This window comes from Temnothorax americanus, unplaced genomic scaffold (genome assembly GCF_048541705.1).
Source record: "Temnothorax americanus isolate GAGA-0224 unplaced genomic scaffold, ASM4854170v1 Scaffold11, whole genome shotgun sequence".
In the NCBI taxonomy this organism is placed as follows: domain Eukaryota; kingdom Metazoa; phylum Arthropoda; class Insecta; order Hymenoptera; family Formicidae; genus Temnothorax; species Temnothorax americanus.
The window spans coordinates 380,997-400,266 of record NW_027509242.1 but is presented as its reverse complement, the minus strand read 5'-3'; the positions used below and the strand labels follow the sequence as shown (position 1 = coordinate 400,266).

At 33.9% G+C, this 19,270-nt stretch overlaps 1 protein-coding gene and 1 long non-coding RNA gene across 13 annotated transcripts in view; one reads left to right on the top strand and one right to left on the bottom strand.

Moving 5' to 3' along the window:
• The window catches only part of LOC143908183 (uncharacterized), an 85,787-nt gene extending 79,109 nt beyond the window's left edge, over positions 1-6,678 (bottom strand). The window contains exons 1-4 of the long non-coding RNA XR_013260050.1: positions 6,551-6,678; positions 5,971-6,450; positions 5,050-5,347; positions 4,528-4,581 (exon numbers count right to left, since the gene is read on the bottom strand). This is a non-coding gene — a long non-coding RNA (uncharacterized LOC143908183). The remainder of the gene's footprint in view (positions 1-4,527; positions 4,582-5,049; positions 5,348-5,970; positions 6,451-6,550) is intronic.
• The window catches only part of LOC143907764 (secretin receptor), a 42,809-nt gene that overhangs the window by 3,307 nt on the left and 20,232 nt on the right, over positions 1-19,270 (top strand). For 2 of the 12 annotated variants that reach the window (XR_013259968.1, XM_077424743.1), the window contains exons 1-5: positions 7,371-7,620; positions 8,023-8,075; positions 8,386-8,603; positions 14,692-14,909; positions 15,692-15,946. The exons of 4 other annotated variants lie outside the window; for them this stretch is intronic. Coding sequence is in view for 4 of the 8 variants with exons in the window: in XM_077424743.1 (XP_077280869.1) it covers positions 15,787-15,946 (160 nt within the window). In the remaining 4 variants the exon portion in view is untranslated. Of the gene's footprint in view, positions 1-7,175; positions 7,317-7,366; positions 7,621-8,022; positions 8,076-8,385; positions 8,604-14,691; positions 14,910-15,691; positions 15,947-19,270 lie in introns of those variants that run through there. 6 more of the 12 variants (XM_077424805.1, XM_077424777.1, XM_077424732.1 and 3 more) reach the window with 5 other exon arrangements.

Genomic DNA, 19,270 nt, shown 5'->3' with positions numbered 1-19,270 from the left:
TGCGCGATTTAGTTTTAGCTTCGGCAAACTATTGTCCCCTGGGTAGAAACATTATTCTATAATAGTTACACTTCTCGGTCAAGAAAATATAAATTAAAAAAGAAATCTGTCAAAACTTTCCGACAAATAAAATTTTTATATATAATAATAGCTCGATGTAATCAATCGCGTTTTGTTTTGAAGATTGCGATATCTTATCGGAAATAAAAGTAATTCCATATATACAATATAGATGAAGAGGTGGATATACTAGAATCAGCCTTACAATCGCACACGCTCGTAAAAAACGGTTATCTGAGAACACGCAATTATTTGGAGCGGTAACTGTGATCTATTGCCACGTGTTATCTTAACTATTTTCGCAAAAAGATAAAAGAAAAGATATACTATACTTTAAAACTATACTAAATTACACTGACATTTTAATTTCTCAACAAGGTTACATAAATATAACGGTAATATTGATATCAAACTAATAAATCAAAATAATCGATCTTTGCTTTAAATTATACGAGAAACTTGCAAATTAAGAGTTCTTGTTCGAATAAACGACAGACGTAATAAAATGATCGCTCTTGCGAAATGTCATAAAAAGCATTTAAAAAATCAACAGACTTATTCCGTAGTAACCGCACTGAATTAATCAACTGAGAATTAAAAATGTTCTATCAATAAAATGCACGACGGGTCACTTACGGCATAAAAACTGTTAATTTATAAACGATGTTTCTGCTTCGTCTCGGAGTGATGGATTAATTCGACCAGATTTTACTATACCACCCGTTAAAGCTTTCAGCTTTAAAAATTTGTCAAAGGCAAACAGATCGAATAGATATGAATAAATCATATCTGATGATTATTTCAGAGTATCGTCAAATAATGATTTTCGCTTTTTTACAGTGGTAAACGCTTTTATGTTAGTACAACCGTATTTTATTGGAGTTCAGTACAATTTTACTCATTCGCCCGTGTATAATACTATAGATAATGAAACAATTACTCTTAACATCCGTCCATCTTTCTTTTCCATCGACGATACAACGTTAGCATAATCGAGTTTGATGACGATAAAATAAAAACGACGGCTATACGATCATTCTTCGAAAGTGCATAATTAATATTACATGAACGATAATTTAAGCTACGCTAGGATGGATAAACCGTAAAGGGTTTTCTTTTAGATTGTAATAAAGGACTAAAGCTCATCATGCAGAAAGATATTTTCCTCTATCGCTATTATACTTCACAATGTATGTAATGAATTTTGTATATTTAATTATGCTACACAACAGTTTTTATTATCCACTTAATATTATTTACTTATTCCGTGTATTTCACTCATTATGAAAAATGAGTAGAGATACCGCGTTGCTTTTATCTTTTTAAGTTTTTCTATTATATAAGTGATACTATAACTTATATATATAGATATAAGGTGTTGTGCAGAATATTGCACGGCACTATTTTAGGGAAATATTTTCAGATTTTCTAGGTCAAAATGAACAAAAAAGTTTATACAAACTTGTATCCCAAACTTATTTATTAGTAAGATAAAGAATAAAGATTATGTTTAACAGTAAAACATTTAAAGTATGTTTTCGAAGTGACTGCCGTTTTGTTGAATGCAGCATTCAACACAATGCATCTATGTTTTTCTGGAATCAGGATTATTCCTAATACTTGCTACAGCTTCCATTATAAGCTTCCTTCTATTGGCATGCAAGAAGAATTAAGAAATCGCATAATGGAAGCTGCAGCAACTCTCAGAAATAATCCTGATGCTATAAGACGTGCCACAGAAACACGGATACATCATACTGAATGCTGCATTCAACAAAAAGGCGACCACTTCGAAAACATACTTAAAATGTTTTACTGTTAAACATAATCTTTACTCTTTAATATCTTACTGATAAATAAGTTTGCGACATATGTTTATATAAACTTTTTTGTTCATTTTAATTTAGAAAATATTTTCCTAAAATAGTGCCGCGTGCAATTCTGAAACACCTTATAGATAATGAATAATAAAATGTGTTCACAAGAGAAGAAAGTTTCGTTCATACGATGAATTTGTTGAGCTCGAGGTCCGAAAAACTCAATCCGAAAGATTCAATTAAATCGCTTCGCCGGAAAAAATCAATACACCAATTAAGAGTCTTAGTGACACTTGGTTTATTTGTTCGCGCAATAGAAAAGCCAATTAAACGGAAGAAGAAGTTTGAACAGGAACAGGAACTCGAAACTTGCAATTGGTAAATTGCATTTTGCAATAAATGAAAGCCTAATATGCAAAATAATTATGTTCTATCCACACATACTTGGAAAGAAATCCATGACATTAGTCGACAAATGCCATAATTTCCACCGAAGGCATTATGCGATCCCGCAACATTGCTCGGGTGGCAAGGTCTAATTCAATAAAGCGACACACACACGTCGCGTTCCGTCTGCCAATCGCAAACTAAATTACGCGGGTACGCGCATTCGTGCGACGCTTTGAATTTTTCACAGCACCACACGAATCGATCCGCGACAAAAGTGCACGAAAAATATTGACGCACTTTCGCGTCGCGACAAGTCTTCAATCCTAGTGTCGATTTTAAGAGACGAGAGCCCACCGGTGGACCGAAGAATTATGTGTACCCTTGGGTGCATTCTCATACAAAACCAGTGTGCTTGAAATATTGACGAAACAAGATGACGAAAAGAGTAGCACTTTACTTGTCGCTATCTTTTTCGATATATCTAGCATCTCAATCAACTGACAAAAAAAGAAAGAAAGAGAGATAAAGAAAGAAAAGAGAAAAAAAGTCAAAAAACAAAAAAATACACAAAGCTCATAATTATGTAATTTTGCTGTTCAGTCATTCGCGTATAATGTTTGAATAATTCATGAGAATAATTAGTGTCCTCGAATTATCACAACTTTGAATCAGCAACTAATTAAAAAAATTAGAGCTGATTACTTTTATGTCGAAGAATTTCAGCATTTTTAGTTGTAAAACGTGAAACTATTAAAAATGAAGGAATTTTGATAACTTAAGCTATACAAATAAAGATTGCTGTTACGTATAATTATATTATTACAAATGAATTTTTTAAGTAAAAAAGATTTAAAAGTATTTATATATTAAAAATACGGAACTTTTTATTTTAGGTAAAAATCACTATATTAACAAATTTATAAGTAGGAAAATAAGATTATTTCGCAAACTGTAAAATGTGTACGCGCTGAATCGTTTTGTTAATCCGTGTAAATCATGCTCGCAATTTTAGATATATGCGGATATATATGTATATGTATGCAGAAATAAATAAAAGCGGAAAAGCTCCAACTAAAAACATTACACGAGCACACGTATGCATGTATTTTTGTAATAATTCGCGAGTACATCCCTGTGAAAAATCCCTGCATTTTCTCTCTGTAAAAATAATCTGAACGCGTAAGTATATAATCAATATTTACCACCACTTATGTGTGGTGTATTAACGGGGACAACGACAGGCTATACGATGGGCAGAAGAAAAAATTAAAAAATCAACACACGTGAACGTCAAAGTGACAAGCTTGAGAAAAATTGTGCAATATAAAACGAAAATACAACTCTATGATCTAACAATACAATCGTGGCATAAAAAATTACAAAGAACTACGTATCAAAATAACTATACTTCTCTGATTATGAAAATTTTATTCAGAATTTATTATTATTATTCTTTTAAATAATTATCATATTAAATAAGTAATAATTCTTAAAAATACTGCGTTAAGGGAATAGAGATTTAAAATTATTTTGCAATATTTGTCATGTCTGTATGTATATATATATATGTATATATACATACAGACATGACAAATATTGCAAAATAATTTTAAATCTCTATTCCCTTAACGCAGTATTTTTGAGAATTATATATATATATACATATATATATATATATATATATATATATATATATATATGCATAGATGCAATTTATGTATTGTACAGATTACATCTATATGCACACGAGAAAGTACTTTTAAAAATATGACACTCCACTCTGGTTTTTACCGCTTCATATAAATATTGAAAAAATCATTTTTACTTTTTGCTTCGCTTCGTGATTTTTTTTTCTATACGAAATATTTCCTATCACTGTGTTTTGTACTTGCAAGTTTATTTTATAAAAGCGACTAATGTATCTCGTAATTAGTATTCTATTAAGAATCGAGTAATAAAAAAAATTGTGACAATAAATAATGTAAAATAACACAATAAGCTCTATTTTGCATGCTTTGTGCGTATACGAGTGCATTCTATTCATAATAAATTGCCGGATAATTTTATTTCGAAAATTAAGTAAAGATCCAGAATTAAAAATTTATTCTAATCTGTTCTAGCCCATCCATTTTAAAACAAATAAATTTGTAAGATATTACATTTTTTATTGCCGTCAACCTAAGATAACATCTAAATATATCGTATTCGTGCAATTCTTTTCACAGATTCTTCATCTCATTTAAATAAAAAAAGCACTCACCGGTACGATGCGCAACAGCGAAGTTATAAACTGCTTTCGAAGCTACGTCGAACTCTGTAACATACAAATATATTCAAATTATGGCAAATTATAGCAATTAATATAAAATAATTAATATTTTTAAAAAGTAATTGTTACGCGTATTAAATTTATTTATCTTTAATAATAAATATTTTTAAAATTATATAATAGAATTTTACAAAAACAATTATGCACGTTCTGAAAAAAATCTTGTTTCTATTAATATAAATTTCTTGAAAATATCAAAATTTTGAAATTTTATAAAATAAAGGTTGATTTTCATATATAAAAACAGCGTATGTGTGTATGTGCATAACTAAAGTACATAACATAAAAAATCTTCCATATGCATGGCATTATACATAATGCAAAATGGAGAACGATATATCATATTATTATCTTTCGGGAATAAATTATTAAATCCGCACATACACATACCACGCACGCAAGACACAATAATACAAAAAAAGCAAATAATACATAAAATAAAATATTACTTACCGCAAGGTTGCTCCACTGTTGCCCGATGCCTCCCAGACCTCCTCCTCCTCTCAGATTCCTTGGTTCCTGGCACTTACGTATAACACTCGCCAATTCGCGAGCAAACTAATTATCGCAATACGATGATCGCGCGAAACTTTGTACGGCACTCCCGAAGTTAAACGTACGCGAAATTAAAAAACGCGATGAATTACGCGCGATTTATTTATACGTCGAACTCTTTCGACGGTTTGAGAAAACGTAATGTCCAAGTTTTTTCTCGAAACTCCGCCGCGGTAGTAACATAAATTATGTCGATCTGTAATCACAACAGAAATAATATCCAAATTAGAGCAATGCTCAAAATAATTAACATTTCAAAAAATAATTATCACGCACATTGAATTTTTTAAAGAATACAATTAATCTCAAAAGAAGTCTTACATTAGCTTTCTAAATTACAGAGTTATTCACCTTTAAACCTTTACATTCTGTTTCCCTTCCCTCCACTCCTCTCTTCACCTTTCTCGATTCCCAAGAATGTCTGAAGGAAGAGAAGGAGATAAGAAAAGGGAAAAAAAGAGAAGAAGAGTGGAGGGAAGGGAAACAAAATGTAAAGATGATTAATTTTGGCGATGATCGGTAAAAGGGTTTACAAAAAAAAAACTAGTACTTCATAAATACACTATAGAGAGATCATATCAAAACTGCAACAAAAATAGCTACGTGCAATCTGTAATTGAGATTATTTAATTTGGATTATGGAAGGTAATGTTAAGCATATATTAAAAAAAAAAAGTAAAATTAACACGTTTATTTTCAAAGGAAATAAGAAATTGGAACGTAGAAGTTATAATTTAATTATTTCATTGGCAATACACAGAGCACAGAAAGTGTAGTCAGGAAGTGCAGTTGAAAAGAAACTTAATATCTAGCACTCACGTATACCGTTCGCAGCTGTATAACCAGATACAGGTACCTGCAGCGTCCAACGACATCGGGAATTGGAATTCACTGCTCTCTCGGTCGCGGCATGCATGCATCCATCCTCGGGTTCTCGATCCTCGTTCCAAATATTCGCGTGTCCATCAAGTCTTTCGCGTCACACACATACACGCGCGCGCGCGCACCTACGTGACCGATGTGATGTCGCAAATAATACGTTGTATAAAGGGTAGATTTTCCATGAGGCATACACGTAGAACTTTGATATCGCAGGAGCTTGCTAATTAAATTACGTTTAAAGACTTCAAAGTGCCAAAATCGGTATTGCCTGTATTTTCGCGTATATAATGCACGAATATTTTCACGCGATATTTATTTTCGAAAATTAAAAACTATAACTTAAATGTGACAAGACAGAGGATTCTTGTAACAATTGCGACCACTCACCACAGCAATCTCGAGAGCAATCTTTATAACCTACAAACAAAACAAGAGGTGATCATTGTGATCGTTTGCTCGACTCATTGCACATAATTTTATAATTAGAAACCTATTAAGCACAAGCTACTTGACCAACCTGACGTTTCTAATCTGCGCAGCCATCGAATCGCGATGAATTTCTGTCATTGCATCGCGCTCCGTTTTACCCTCCGCCAAGTTCCACGCCATCGCGACACACTTGTCCAACTTTGTTCGCGAACGCTACATATTTCTGAACGCGCGTATTACTCACGAATGTTGGGCATTCCGATTACCATCGCGTCGTAAATCAGCCGAAATAGTCGAAATACGAGAGAGAACTCGCGACACGCACTTGCCACCACCGGCGCAGCGGCCATGGCGATCGGAGTACATACGTGTAGTGTCGTACGACTCGTCGTACCGTCGTACGTCGTCGTTCAAACGCCAAGTTGGCGCGCGACCGGCCGAGACGACGACTGGCGGAGATTGCCGAGGGCGTCCGAGCGGTGTTTTTCCGATCGTAGCGAATTTCAGTTGACGCGGCCAATGTCTTTCCCTTTGCGACGCTCCACCGGCTCCACGCAATCGCGTTCGCGACGCGTTTGCTCTCTCGCGTACTCCCAAACGTGTATACGAATATTACGTATTCTAGTTTTTGCCGCGCCGTATGTAGACTCGCCGAAATACAGAAAGAAAACGTTGACGCGACACCGGCGCGGCCGGCGCGGCGTACCGAGTACCGACACGAAAATGGTCGGCCCGCGAGCCGAAGTCGCCCGAATGACGGTCGGCCTGCGGTGCGCGGTAAATCGTACGACGATCAGCGACAGCAGCCGAAGTCGCCCGAAGCCGAAGGGAAGGGTGCAGGTGGCAAGTAGCAAGTACGTGAAGATTTCGTGTAACTTGGCCGTATTTAATACAAGTACGTTCGCAGCGATCGGATATGTATTCGTGAGATTCGCGTCAGTTTTGATTCGTCGAAAAACCAGGAGGTTGATATTCGCGTGACCAAATTCCGATGCGACAAGACAATCCGAGTGATTGTCCGAGGGAAAACCAGCCAAATGGGCAACGATGGAAACGGCCGACGAAGACGGAGGAAGATTATTCTACGTGACTACTGATCACGCTTACCTATTTTTAATTCCGCTGCGATTTTGCGGTAGTCGACGCAAATATTGTGAGGTAAGAATGTAATAACAGTGAATTGAGTGAATACGCTGCGGATACAAAGTTTCGCGAATTTGTTAAGATAGAATTTTCTATTTGTGATCTTGTATGTCGTGTGTAATACGGAAAGATATTTAAAGAATTAGAAATAATATATCAGTTTTTTATTACGTGTTTTATAAAATTATGAAGAGAATTCTATTCCATTTTGACACGATGAGTATATAAATTATTTAAATTGTGCTTTAAGTTAAACTGAAAAAAACGTTTGTCTGCAACAAATGTGCCTTTAATCGTCGTGTGGTAATTGGTTATCGATTTTCAAGCGCGCATATTTAGCGAAGGTGAACTTCCGTGCAAACGGAGAATATGTAATTTTTTCTATGTAATTTTTTGTTTGCCAACATGGACGAGAAGCGGTGCGACAAAGGCAGAGTAAGGCCACGTGATGTAAAAGAAGGACGTTCTCAGTGAGAAGAAATTCCCTATATTTTTTATTTTCAATTAGAGTTCTCGTTTCGCGAAAAACTTGCGAGATTCGATATTTCTCATCACGACTAGACGTGAATTAAAATTAAATTAAAATTATAGCTAGAAATCAATTTAAATTGAGTTAAAATTACGACTTACGAATAAAGTAATGAATATTTTTCACTATTAATGCATTTTTTTGTTTTAACATTATTTTTAGGAAGAAAACGATTAATTTTTCTATGATGCATTTGTGTGTACGTGAGAAAGTTAAATCGCGTCTTTTTTTTTTTTATATCAATCTTCAAGGACCGACTCGGTTTCTGCGAAGTGCAAGGGATAGGTATTTCTTCGCAAAACGGACCACTCGTAAGGAATATCCATTCGCGAACACCCGCCGCTGAAAGTTTCCGTTCAAACGTACGAAGATCGATTCGATGTTTTCCTATGAGAATGTTCTTCGCGATGATTGATAATCAGCGATCAAAAAATTGTTGGCAGTTAGAGAAAACGTATCTTTTACGCACGTAAGTACACATATAGATTTTGAAAAAAATATTAGTATTAGATTTTTTGAAAATGTAGCTAGTAATTTTTTAAAATATATTTTTACATTAAATTTAATTATATATTTTACACTTTTTTTTTAATAATTCTTCGATAATTTTGCAATAAGAATACAAGCGCAATGTAAGCAAGAGCAAAGAATAATGTTTAAATAGACGGTGCAAACACGAACATATTTGCCATTGCGCTAGCGTCGCGATGCTTCTTTGCATAAAACAACGTTACATTAAACGATAAGTAGGAAAGGTTTTCTCGCGCTCAGTAGATCCATTTGTGGACCTTTATAGTGAAAGAAAAGTCGTTTCGCTGTCGCTTGAAAGCGTGAGGAATTTAAAAACCAACAAGCGTCTACCTCTAATTCGCAATAGCCAGAGAGAGAGAGAGAGAGAGAGAGAGAGAGAGAGAGAGGGTAATTAAAATATTGAAAAGAGAAAATAAATATTTGACTTTTATTAAACTACATCGATTGCACGATAATTAAGAGTTGCCATGTAAATGCATAATTTTTTGTATGGTTTTTAAAGTAGCAAAACTGCCAGTCACAACAAATTCAGCGAGTTTTAATTTTACAGATAAATTATTTACCTTTTAAAATTTTTAAATTATTTTTTAAATTTTTTAAACATATACGTTAGATGTGTAGATTTTTTTTTAAAGCCAAACTATTTATTCTACCTTGATGAAAAATTAATCAATGTTAGTCATATAATTTTCCGATGTACTGCATGTATGTTATTTTATTGAGACAACGGCACACCTCTTTATTGACGTTTGGTGTGTATTAATTGCAAGACGACACTTGATGAAGTAAACCAATTAGCAATGACCGATAGTGCTGCGTCAAGGCCATGGTTCGTTCTTTTGTTTCAAGGTATTGATCGACAGTATATTTCTATAATAATTTGAGACTAATGATCTTAGTCTTCGTCGAAATGCTGACAAAATTTTATTGTGAAATATCGCAGAGCTAAATTATTCGTTCATAGACATTGTTAAAAATATTTTAGTTTTACATTGAAAAAAATTAATTCCTCGTTTTTAACTACATTACCGAAAAGATCTCTCTGAACGTCTATACTCTAATTTCTATCTTATTATTCCTTTAAATATTTAAATCAGAAATTAAACATTTACCGCGTGGAACGGTTTTCGAAAGACATTTGAAAAAATATAGCAAGATTATGTTACAAACGGTTCATATTAAACTCACGAAATTTGATATGCGTGTCAACGTTACGTTATCTGATGGTCAAAATGTCAAAGCGAGGAGTATCAATTCTAGAAAGCCTGCCAATTGTATTAGATGTTTTTACTTTACCTCAGATGTAATCTTTGTTTACTGTGATGCAACATTAATCCAAAGAGAGAGAGATCGTAACTCTATCTTACTATAGCTTTACATTACGCTACTGTGACAAGTAAAAATTTAACTGTTTTCCGTTTTACTAATATGAAAAGTAGGACTCGCGTGAGTATAAAGCATTTCATGATCGAAACAACGATCGAGACTTTTATTGCAACCACGTTTACCGACATGTTATACGACATTCTATTTCCGTTGTCACGCAGTGTCACGCACTACGAAGAATCAGTATCTTTGTAATCAAATTTAGCTACGATGCGACCCTCGTGTGTTAAACGTGGAGGTGTTAGTGTTAATTTAGTTCCGTAATTGTGGGACAGTGTATACGCGTAGGACGTGTCTTGTTATCTCCAATCGTTTGTGCTTCCTATATAGGATGAACCTCGGCCTTGAAAAAAAATCCAATTACTTTTCCGGGCATTAATGAATAATATGAACAGAAATAATTTATAGACTGCATCCCGTTTTTATGAAAGATTTAATTTAATATATATATATATATATATATACACATATAATTCTGTCGAGAAATTATTCCTTCTCGCAGTAATTTCCAGGAAATGCACTTCTTTTATTTCTAGAAAATATATCTCGTATATCTTCGAAAGATGTTAGAGATATTTATACGAGACGCACGAATTATCACGCTGAGATTATGACGAAACACATTTGTCGCGATAGGTGTTATAAATTATTTAGAACATTTTCAATAATTATTACGTGCTTACGATAAATTGTCTTCGAAGTTGCACAAAACTGCTATTAATATTTCGGTCATAAATTCACGCCATTTCCTTAAGTATTTATCCGTGAATACAATAATGATTACATATAGATATAACTTTATTTTATTTATTATTCGAATTGTGTTATCAACTCATATAATCACAACTCTCCTTGCATTTCTCAGCGAGAACCACGATAGAAATCCAACATTTACGAGAAACATTGAACGAATGTTATCTCATTGGGACTATGTCAGCGTAAGCTATATATGCAAGGAAGGGATAAGCATCTCGATTCAATGTATCGATGTATAACAAGAGCAATTGGATCTTCGTTTACGCAATTGAAGATTAATTCTCGCGCGAGTGATTAGACGAGACAATAGCGCGAACGTTAAATCATATATACGTATAATCGTAAAGGAGCTACGATCCAGGTACAGGTGACTGTGAGCGAGAGTTAACGCTGAAAATAATGTCAATTAGCGCTTAACATGATCTCTCGTAGACATACGACATCTGTCAATTAACAATCCTCCCGCCAACAAATGCCACCCGTCGGCTCGCAACAGGAATCGTACGACTTCCTCTTATTCGCTCCTCGTTCGACGAAATGTATTGTAATTGATTTCCGCAATACATCGTATTCGTCAATCTAATACCTTAACTAGTAATGACGAAAAATGTCAACGCAATTAGTGATGATGGGTTTCTCAAAGATCTCTTATATTATTTTATAGATTTTTTTATGGTCTTTAAAATGCAACGTGTTAATTATATTTTTGTATTAATTATCTAAGAAAGAAAAACTCATTTTGCATTGAAATTTAATTATTTATTTATATTATATACAAACAAAAAAGAGATAAAGAAACAAACTTCAATTTCTTTTAAGTTTTAAGAGATCTCTGTTTCTCTTTCGTTCGCTCGCACGCTCGTTAAAACTTAACTTAAAAAATATTAAATTAATTGACATAGTAATATGAAATAATATATACTATGTGTATAATAAGAATATTTAATTTATATTCTACGCGCGCGCGATGGATCTTTTTTTATTCAATATAAATCGCGTTTAGCATTTTTATTCAATGAATCGTTCAATACTCGAAGCTCTTAAGTTAAATCCTCCAATTTGAAGGATTGACACGTGCGATTGACGGCTATCACATTCGGATTATTAGGTTCAATTATACTTGATCTTTATTGTAATATGAACAAACAAATATTACAGTTCAATAAAATGATGAAGCTAGATGTTTTGCCAGATGGTTGAAGTGCCAGTAGGTATTAACAAGTATTACTTGAATGAAATATTCAATTTATTGATTATCTGATTTGACATTTTTAACTGCTTTATTTAAGAATAATAATAATATATTTAAAAATTTAACATCAATCCAAGCCATCGATAAATGAGATAGGAATTAGGATATTGATATTTTACATCACAACCTTAAACAATTATGTACGTATTATATATATATCTTCGTATCTATACGCGTTGTATAGGGACCTTAACTCACTTCACGTAAGATCACACTTATAACATCAGCAAATAGATATTTTTAAACCCTACGATTTTTGTCTAAAATATTTTTTTATAAAACTTGTATTTTTTCGAAATATTTCGCCGTCCCTTTTCGGACACCCTGTATGAATCATCCTATATCACGTTGAAATTTATTCAGTCATAAGGAATGATGTACTTCTAGCCTCTCAGCGCTATCCTGAGGGATCTACCCGACGCGACCAACCTACCTGATGGGGAGCTCTCAGTAGAAAAGCGCGTTGGGGCTCCCTATATAAACCCTCGCATAACGTTCCTCTAGTAAATTGTGACACACATAATGTCGAGATTTAATAAATAATAAATAGCAGCCACCCTTGGGAGGCGCCTACACTGTCGAGAAAATTATCTCCCATTATATTTGGCAATTTTGTGTAATAACGATCGAAATAAGATTCGACGGCCTTGCCATTTTTTGACTAACGGAACGTGTTACATGGTTGACGATAGCTAGTCTATGGCCAGAATTAGTGCCGAATAAGCTTATACTTTATCGTTTATCCGATAGCTGGAAATTGATCTTTTTTTAATCGGTTCAACTTTCATCTGCCCTTGCGAGCCACTTTTATTGGCGAAATAGACATTGAAACTAGGAGCAATTAATTTGCCAGTCGATAGAAACTTGTTCTGAGTGCTCGGTTGGTCGAATATATAGTCTTAAATCGCTCCTTAGATGAAAGTGATTGTTATCACTTACTCTGAGATTGTTAGTTGCCAATTAAGTCGCAACTTTATGCTTCGAACGCGTCCTCCCTCGTTTTCTTTTCTCATTTCAACATCGACATTATTCAACTCGCAAAACGTTGTGTTTATCTTTTGTCTGGAAGTTTGTCTTCCTCTACTTAGTTTGCTGTAAAGATTTTTGATGCTTTATTTGCTAAGCTAGACTAAATAATTGTTTTTGCGAATCGCGTTGGACAATAACGAATATTTTACAAGAATTTCAACGAGACACGGAATTTTTTTCTTCCCGCAATAAACGATTAAAAGTAGACTTGCATATATGTATTTGTATGCGGTATGCATGGCTTATTTAACTTTTCGACTCCCAAACGAGCCTTCTTTCGCCTCATATAAATGATTTTTTTAGAATAATTCTGCAGAAAATTTTCATAATTTTTGTGGATTAATCCAATTTATTTTTAAGTTATAAGCTTTTATTTAAGACAAATAAATGCATAATATATACAATTTCAAGAAGATGTAGCTTATTTATTAGGGACGAGCCATTCATCCTATTTGGGAGTTTGTCTCAGAAATCAGCATGGGAGTCGAAAGGTTAAAAATTTAGAAATTTAGATAATGATAGAAACTATTATATAATAATTATTTCATATTCGATATGAGACATCACCGCATCAGATAAATATTTTTCAGTCGTGAATGAAAAAAATCCACGGGGATACAGATTCAGGAAGAGATTTCCAAGTTCTATAAATAACCGCACGACATCATGGTAACCATCCGCATAATTACGATTAGATTACAGTTAGACGACCTCGCGGTTCTTAAAATAACCACGTTTAACGAGCTTGCTTTATGAGAAAGCACCTGAAAGGGCGGTTTGTCGTTAACAAATCTAGCGTCTCGTGGGCGCTGAGATTGACGAAGACTCGAAAGTTTAAACTAGGCGTGTCTCGTAAATCATATTACCTTCCGTCGCGAAACGAGGATAGGTGTGTCGACGACGAGTATTATATTTGTCTCTGCTTTTCACTGCCAAGCGGAACAAATTACAGACAACACGCATTACCGCGTCCTTAAGAAAAGGCAGCGTATATAACTTAAAGCAAATACGATGTCGCGTGTCACGTAATTGTCATCTATACCGTTCGTTGCGCCGGCGCTTTCGTCGAATTAAGATAATTTATCCAACATTAAGGTTATAAGTAAAGCATGAAGCTTGTTAGTTTAACAGGTTTAACTAGACAGCTTCGTTATAAGTTTTTGTGAAAAAAAGATGAAAAAGGATTATAATCATGCGCACGTATTTATATGTAAGATAAATGTAATAAGCAACGCGTTTTTGAAATTTTTATTTACAGTTATTAAAACGCCGCATTAAAAACATTAATCTTTTTTAAAAGTTAATTGAAGTCGCTATATATCGCAAACATCTCGTTGGCATCGTAGAGATAATAATTTGTTTATACATCATTCAATGCCTTTGGGACGTATACTCTCGTAGTTTTCAGTTTCAAACGGAATTGAAATTCTGCAAGGCCCTTGAGAAATCGACGAAGCGTTGGCAGAGCCATACACGAATTGCATTATCTTGGACAAGGTTCATAATCTGACCAGCCACCGCAATGTCCCAAGTGGCTAATCGTACATTCGTTGCAGTGACCGTCTCTGTACGATTCGAGCCTTATTATTTATTATCTTTACAGTCGGCGAATCCTGCAACTGATTACACGCATCTATCTCAGAGCTTTATCTATTTGCGAGCGAGCGTATTCCGCAAACGCGTACGATACAATCCGTACGATACAAGCCGCAAGATATCCAGGCAATACGATGTGGATTTCTGAAGATAGAAAACAACTGATATGAATTCTTTGTCTGATGAAAAAAAGATCGGAACTGTCTTGATTTTTATGACTGTCAGGTATATTTCAAAGTTATAAAATAGCTCAAAAGAAAACATATTTTTTATGCCGAATGCTCTGAATTTAGATGAGATTCTTTGATTGACTTATTAGAATCAATCCGTTCTTTATATAAATATAATATTAGGGAAGAATTATGTTACTTTTATTTAATCATGCATTATTTTTCAATACTTTTATATTTCAATACTAAAAATCAACGCTAAAGGCATTTTGAATATATCTCGGAAAGATATAAGCAAGTTACCTCGCAGATATATAACAGCATGGCACCTTAGAAAATATGGAAAGTTCCGTTCTCTTTCGCTCTTTCGGGGAAAAAGCATCTAATATTTTTTCTTTTTAACGGCAAGAACATATATATATATATATATATATATATATATATATATATAACGGACACAAATGTAACAATTTTAAATGCGCAAGAAATTAGTTTAGTTGATTATAATAATGTGTGTCAGCAAATGCCGATATAATTTTATACATTTCTGCAATGTTCAATTATTGTTCAGTTTAATAATAAAGGATTATATATTATATAATAATGCTACATGATACATTAAGAGAAATGAAAGTTTTTTATCTACAAGTTTCTTGCCAACATAATGACACACCTTTCTATGTATTTATATTTCATCATTTACAAAATTTCAAAAAAAATATATTAAAGCGTAATTCAAAATACATCATCCATGAGTAGCAACATGGTATTGATTTATCTGAACTATATAACGTTTGTATATTACAATTGAAAAAGCAACGTTTCAATAACAAACAGCAGACAGTGAGAGAAACAACTTGTTGGACATAAAGCTCAGTCATGTATCATGAATCCATTTGCAAAAATACCTGCCGATATCAATCAATCGGAGTATGACGAGCAGCGCACGGGCAGAGCGTAAAATCGCAAATAAATATCCACTTATATCCGGCGGATTTGCTACGAGTGGATTCGCGAAGCCGCAAACGGGTCACACTTCTGGGCTTTCGTCGCATGACACGATCCGAAATAGGCCACTGGGCTCGCCACCGGGTATGTGTACCAACGGGCAGGGGCAAGTTGAAACGATCCCGCGGGCGTCCTTAAACCCTTAAACCCACCACACGATCTTCTCTAATACCATGGTAAAGGGGTACTTTTTTCTCTCAGTATTTTTTTCCAGCAAATTGGTACACCAATAATTGACGTTGGAAGTTCTCGTTTGCGTCACGCACTTTGAGAGACTAAACGAGAAACAGAAAATCCGCTTAACGAACGATATCGTGCGGAACACTACCTTATACAAATTGCGCGGAAAAGCAAGTAAAAAGATCGGTAATTAAAGAAACTTCGGGAAAAATGAGGTTTTAGCATTTCTCTAAGGTATGTGTTAGTAAATCCGCAATTAAACTACTGATCTTGGAAACTGGCTAATGCAAATTTAAGAACTCCGTAGCAATTATTGCTCCTTCAGTAATCTATCTATCTAGCGCGCTAGATGCTAAAGCCAGAGTCATATGTAAGTTATGGAAGCTTATTGGTTTGTTCTTTTTCGCTGCAGTTCTGCACTAGTGCAATAAGTTAGAATAAAACAAATATATTTTCTTTTATTCTAACTTATTGTACTAGTTCAGAAGTGCAGCGTAAAAGAACAGACCATAGATATATAAAAACATCTCTGTCGTGTCTTAGGCGGGATTGACTTAAACGTCATTCAACTCGCGAAATCTTGTGTTGCATAGACGTGACGTCAATACTTGTGTGGGAAAGATTACTGATGTACCGCGGCGCGGCAAGAACATTAAAGCTCAGAATCTCTTTGTGTCATACATAATACAAATGAGCGACGCTATTCTTCATCTCAAATAGAATATTCAATCTACCGAATTGATGTGAAACTAACAACTTTCATAAGACAAAAATAGAAGATACTGTCAACGATAAATTGGAGTAAATTTTTATTTTTTTATCTATAATGCATATATATATATATATATATATATATATATATTTTTTTTTTTTCACGCATTAATATTTGTAATTTCTCGTATTTCTTATTATTAATTAATAATGAGTCTCTTTGAATAGCATGAAAAATATCTTTCTCAAATAGAACTGTGGATTTGTCGAAAGCTTTTTAATTTTGCACATTAAAATGGAAATTTATTTTCTAAATTCATTTGTTCAAAATGAAATATTTATTTCATAAAATATTTGTTTCCAATAACGCAAGCTTTTCACTTACATTATCGAAGTCATCCATCTTTTTTTTTTTGCGATAAAATTTTAATAAAATTCCTATGGCTATAACTTTCATTTTCTCTCGGCGTTCCGAACATTTTGACATCACAGTGTGTCCTCTTATTACTCTTGCATCAGATGATACAGCGCTATTTTCCGTATATTGCGTTCGAACCGGCGAACCGCAAAAGCGGACTACAATGGAATACATTCTTCTCGTCTTCTGATAAACCGAACTTCACATTTAATGTAAATATGGTGTGCGTTACTATTACATACAACGTTATCTAGAAGCTCTTCTTTAAAATATTCTTTTTATTTATGTAATTTAAAAAGACACATTCTCTCTGATCATCAAATTTTTTTATTATTTTCCTAATCTGCAAAATATTTTTCCAACTACAAGAACAGCAATAATAAAGATTCATTATAGAGTATGAAATTAATGCATACGTGTGTTTAAAAACTAAAATGATTCTATCAAACTGCATCTTGACGTCTTTGTCGTCAAAGGAAAAGGAAAATCCTTTCTTTATCACGAGAGAAATCAGTACTTTTATGCAAATTAAATAAAGTGTAAAGGGTGAAATACCAAGTATTTAACAATTTGAAATAGGGCACAAGAAATATGGAATACAATTGAGATGGGCTGAGGATATCCTTAATCAACTGTCTGACCTTTTAAACCAGAATCTCTCTACTCAGGGATTTTCAATCGTAACCCGGGGTAATCTTGCAACGCGAGAAATGTTATAATATCGTAAAGTTGATATCTTTGTATTTATTTTTAAATGTTTAAGTATTTTCGATGTGTCGAAAGAGTGCATGATATGTCTCTTTTGGACTGCAATATTTATTCAAATGCAAATGCTACATTCGCTTATGCCACTTCTTCCGCTTCTCTATATTTGCTTCGCGAAATTATTCTGTAATAAATTTATAACTATGATATTCACAAAGAGCGATATCCTAGAACTAAAAAGGTTCTCGTAAAGAAACTTGATATCGTTTTCCGTCAACGAAACTTGGTTATAATTGAAAATAGCGCACTTTATATTTGTAATAGTGAAATAAAGAATATAATTATTTTTAATATTTCTAATCCAAATATCATTAGCCTCTTTCATCATAAAAAATCTATGTTACGCAAAAAAAACATATTTATATAGATATTGAAAATAAAAAAAGAAAATGTAAATTTTAACTTGAATTGATCTTTTGCTTGAGATACCGTTTATGAAAAACATGCGAGATCTCAATTTAAGCTCATTACGAAACTATGAATAATTTCCGTGACGGTATAATTGACTTTCTAAGCGTCGTCCCGGCGGAGGGGCTTTCTCCTTAATTGTTTGACCATCCACGCTGTTGGCTTTATCATTATTCTACGTCCGCAAATTACGCCTGTATTAATCTAATCGAACACGTGCGCCATTGTTATATATTTTCATTGCCGGGAGTTCTCGCGGAACGCCACTCGAATGCCTCCGGCAATCGAACACTCTCGAACACCTCTCCAGACTCTTGAAATCGCAATGCATGCCTGATCTATTTCAATGACAATCGTGCATTATGTTGCGTTGAAAGGCGCATCGATCGAGTAAACCAGTAAACGTGAAAAATACGCAGTGCATTTATCTGAATTTTTACCAAACGATGCAATTCTTTTTAGTTACATTTATGTATGATGTGTATGTACTACATGAAGAAATTTTAAAGTTTTAAAAAGATCTATATACGAACGAAGAAATTACTATCATAGACTTTGTATGAGGCCTTTATCCAAATTTATATCGTGTTTGCTATACAGTGGCAGAGCAATCAAATAATTTAATTAGATTTAATGCGATTTAAGCTTTATGTATGAGCTCCATGATTTATTGCTCGAGCTAACATTCTCGGCCTGCCGATAAATTTGATCTTGTCGAACTCGATAAATTTGACATAATGCTGGTTAACAATGTATCACGGAAATAACCATCAGTTCGAAGCATATGTAATCGATAATGCAACGTATAACCAACGCTGCATGGCATATCCTTGATATTTAAATTCACCAGTCCGTTCGTGACATGGAATGAGTCCACAATCGTTGTTCGCGATCGTTGTTCACAAATGGTTTCTGCTTTTAACCAA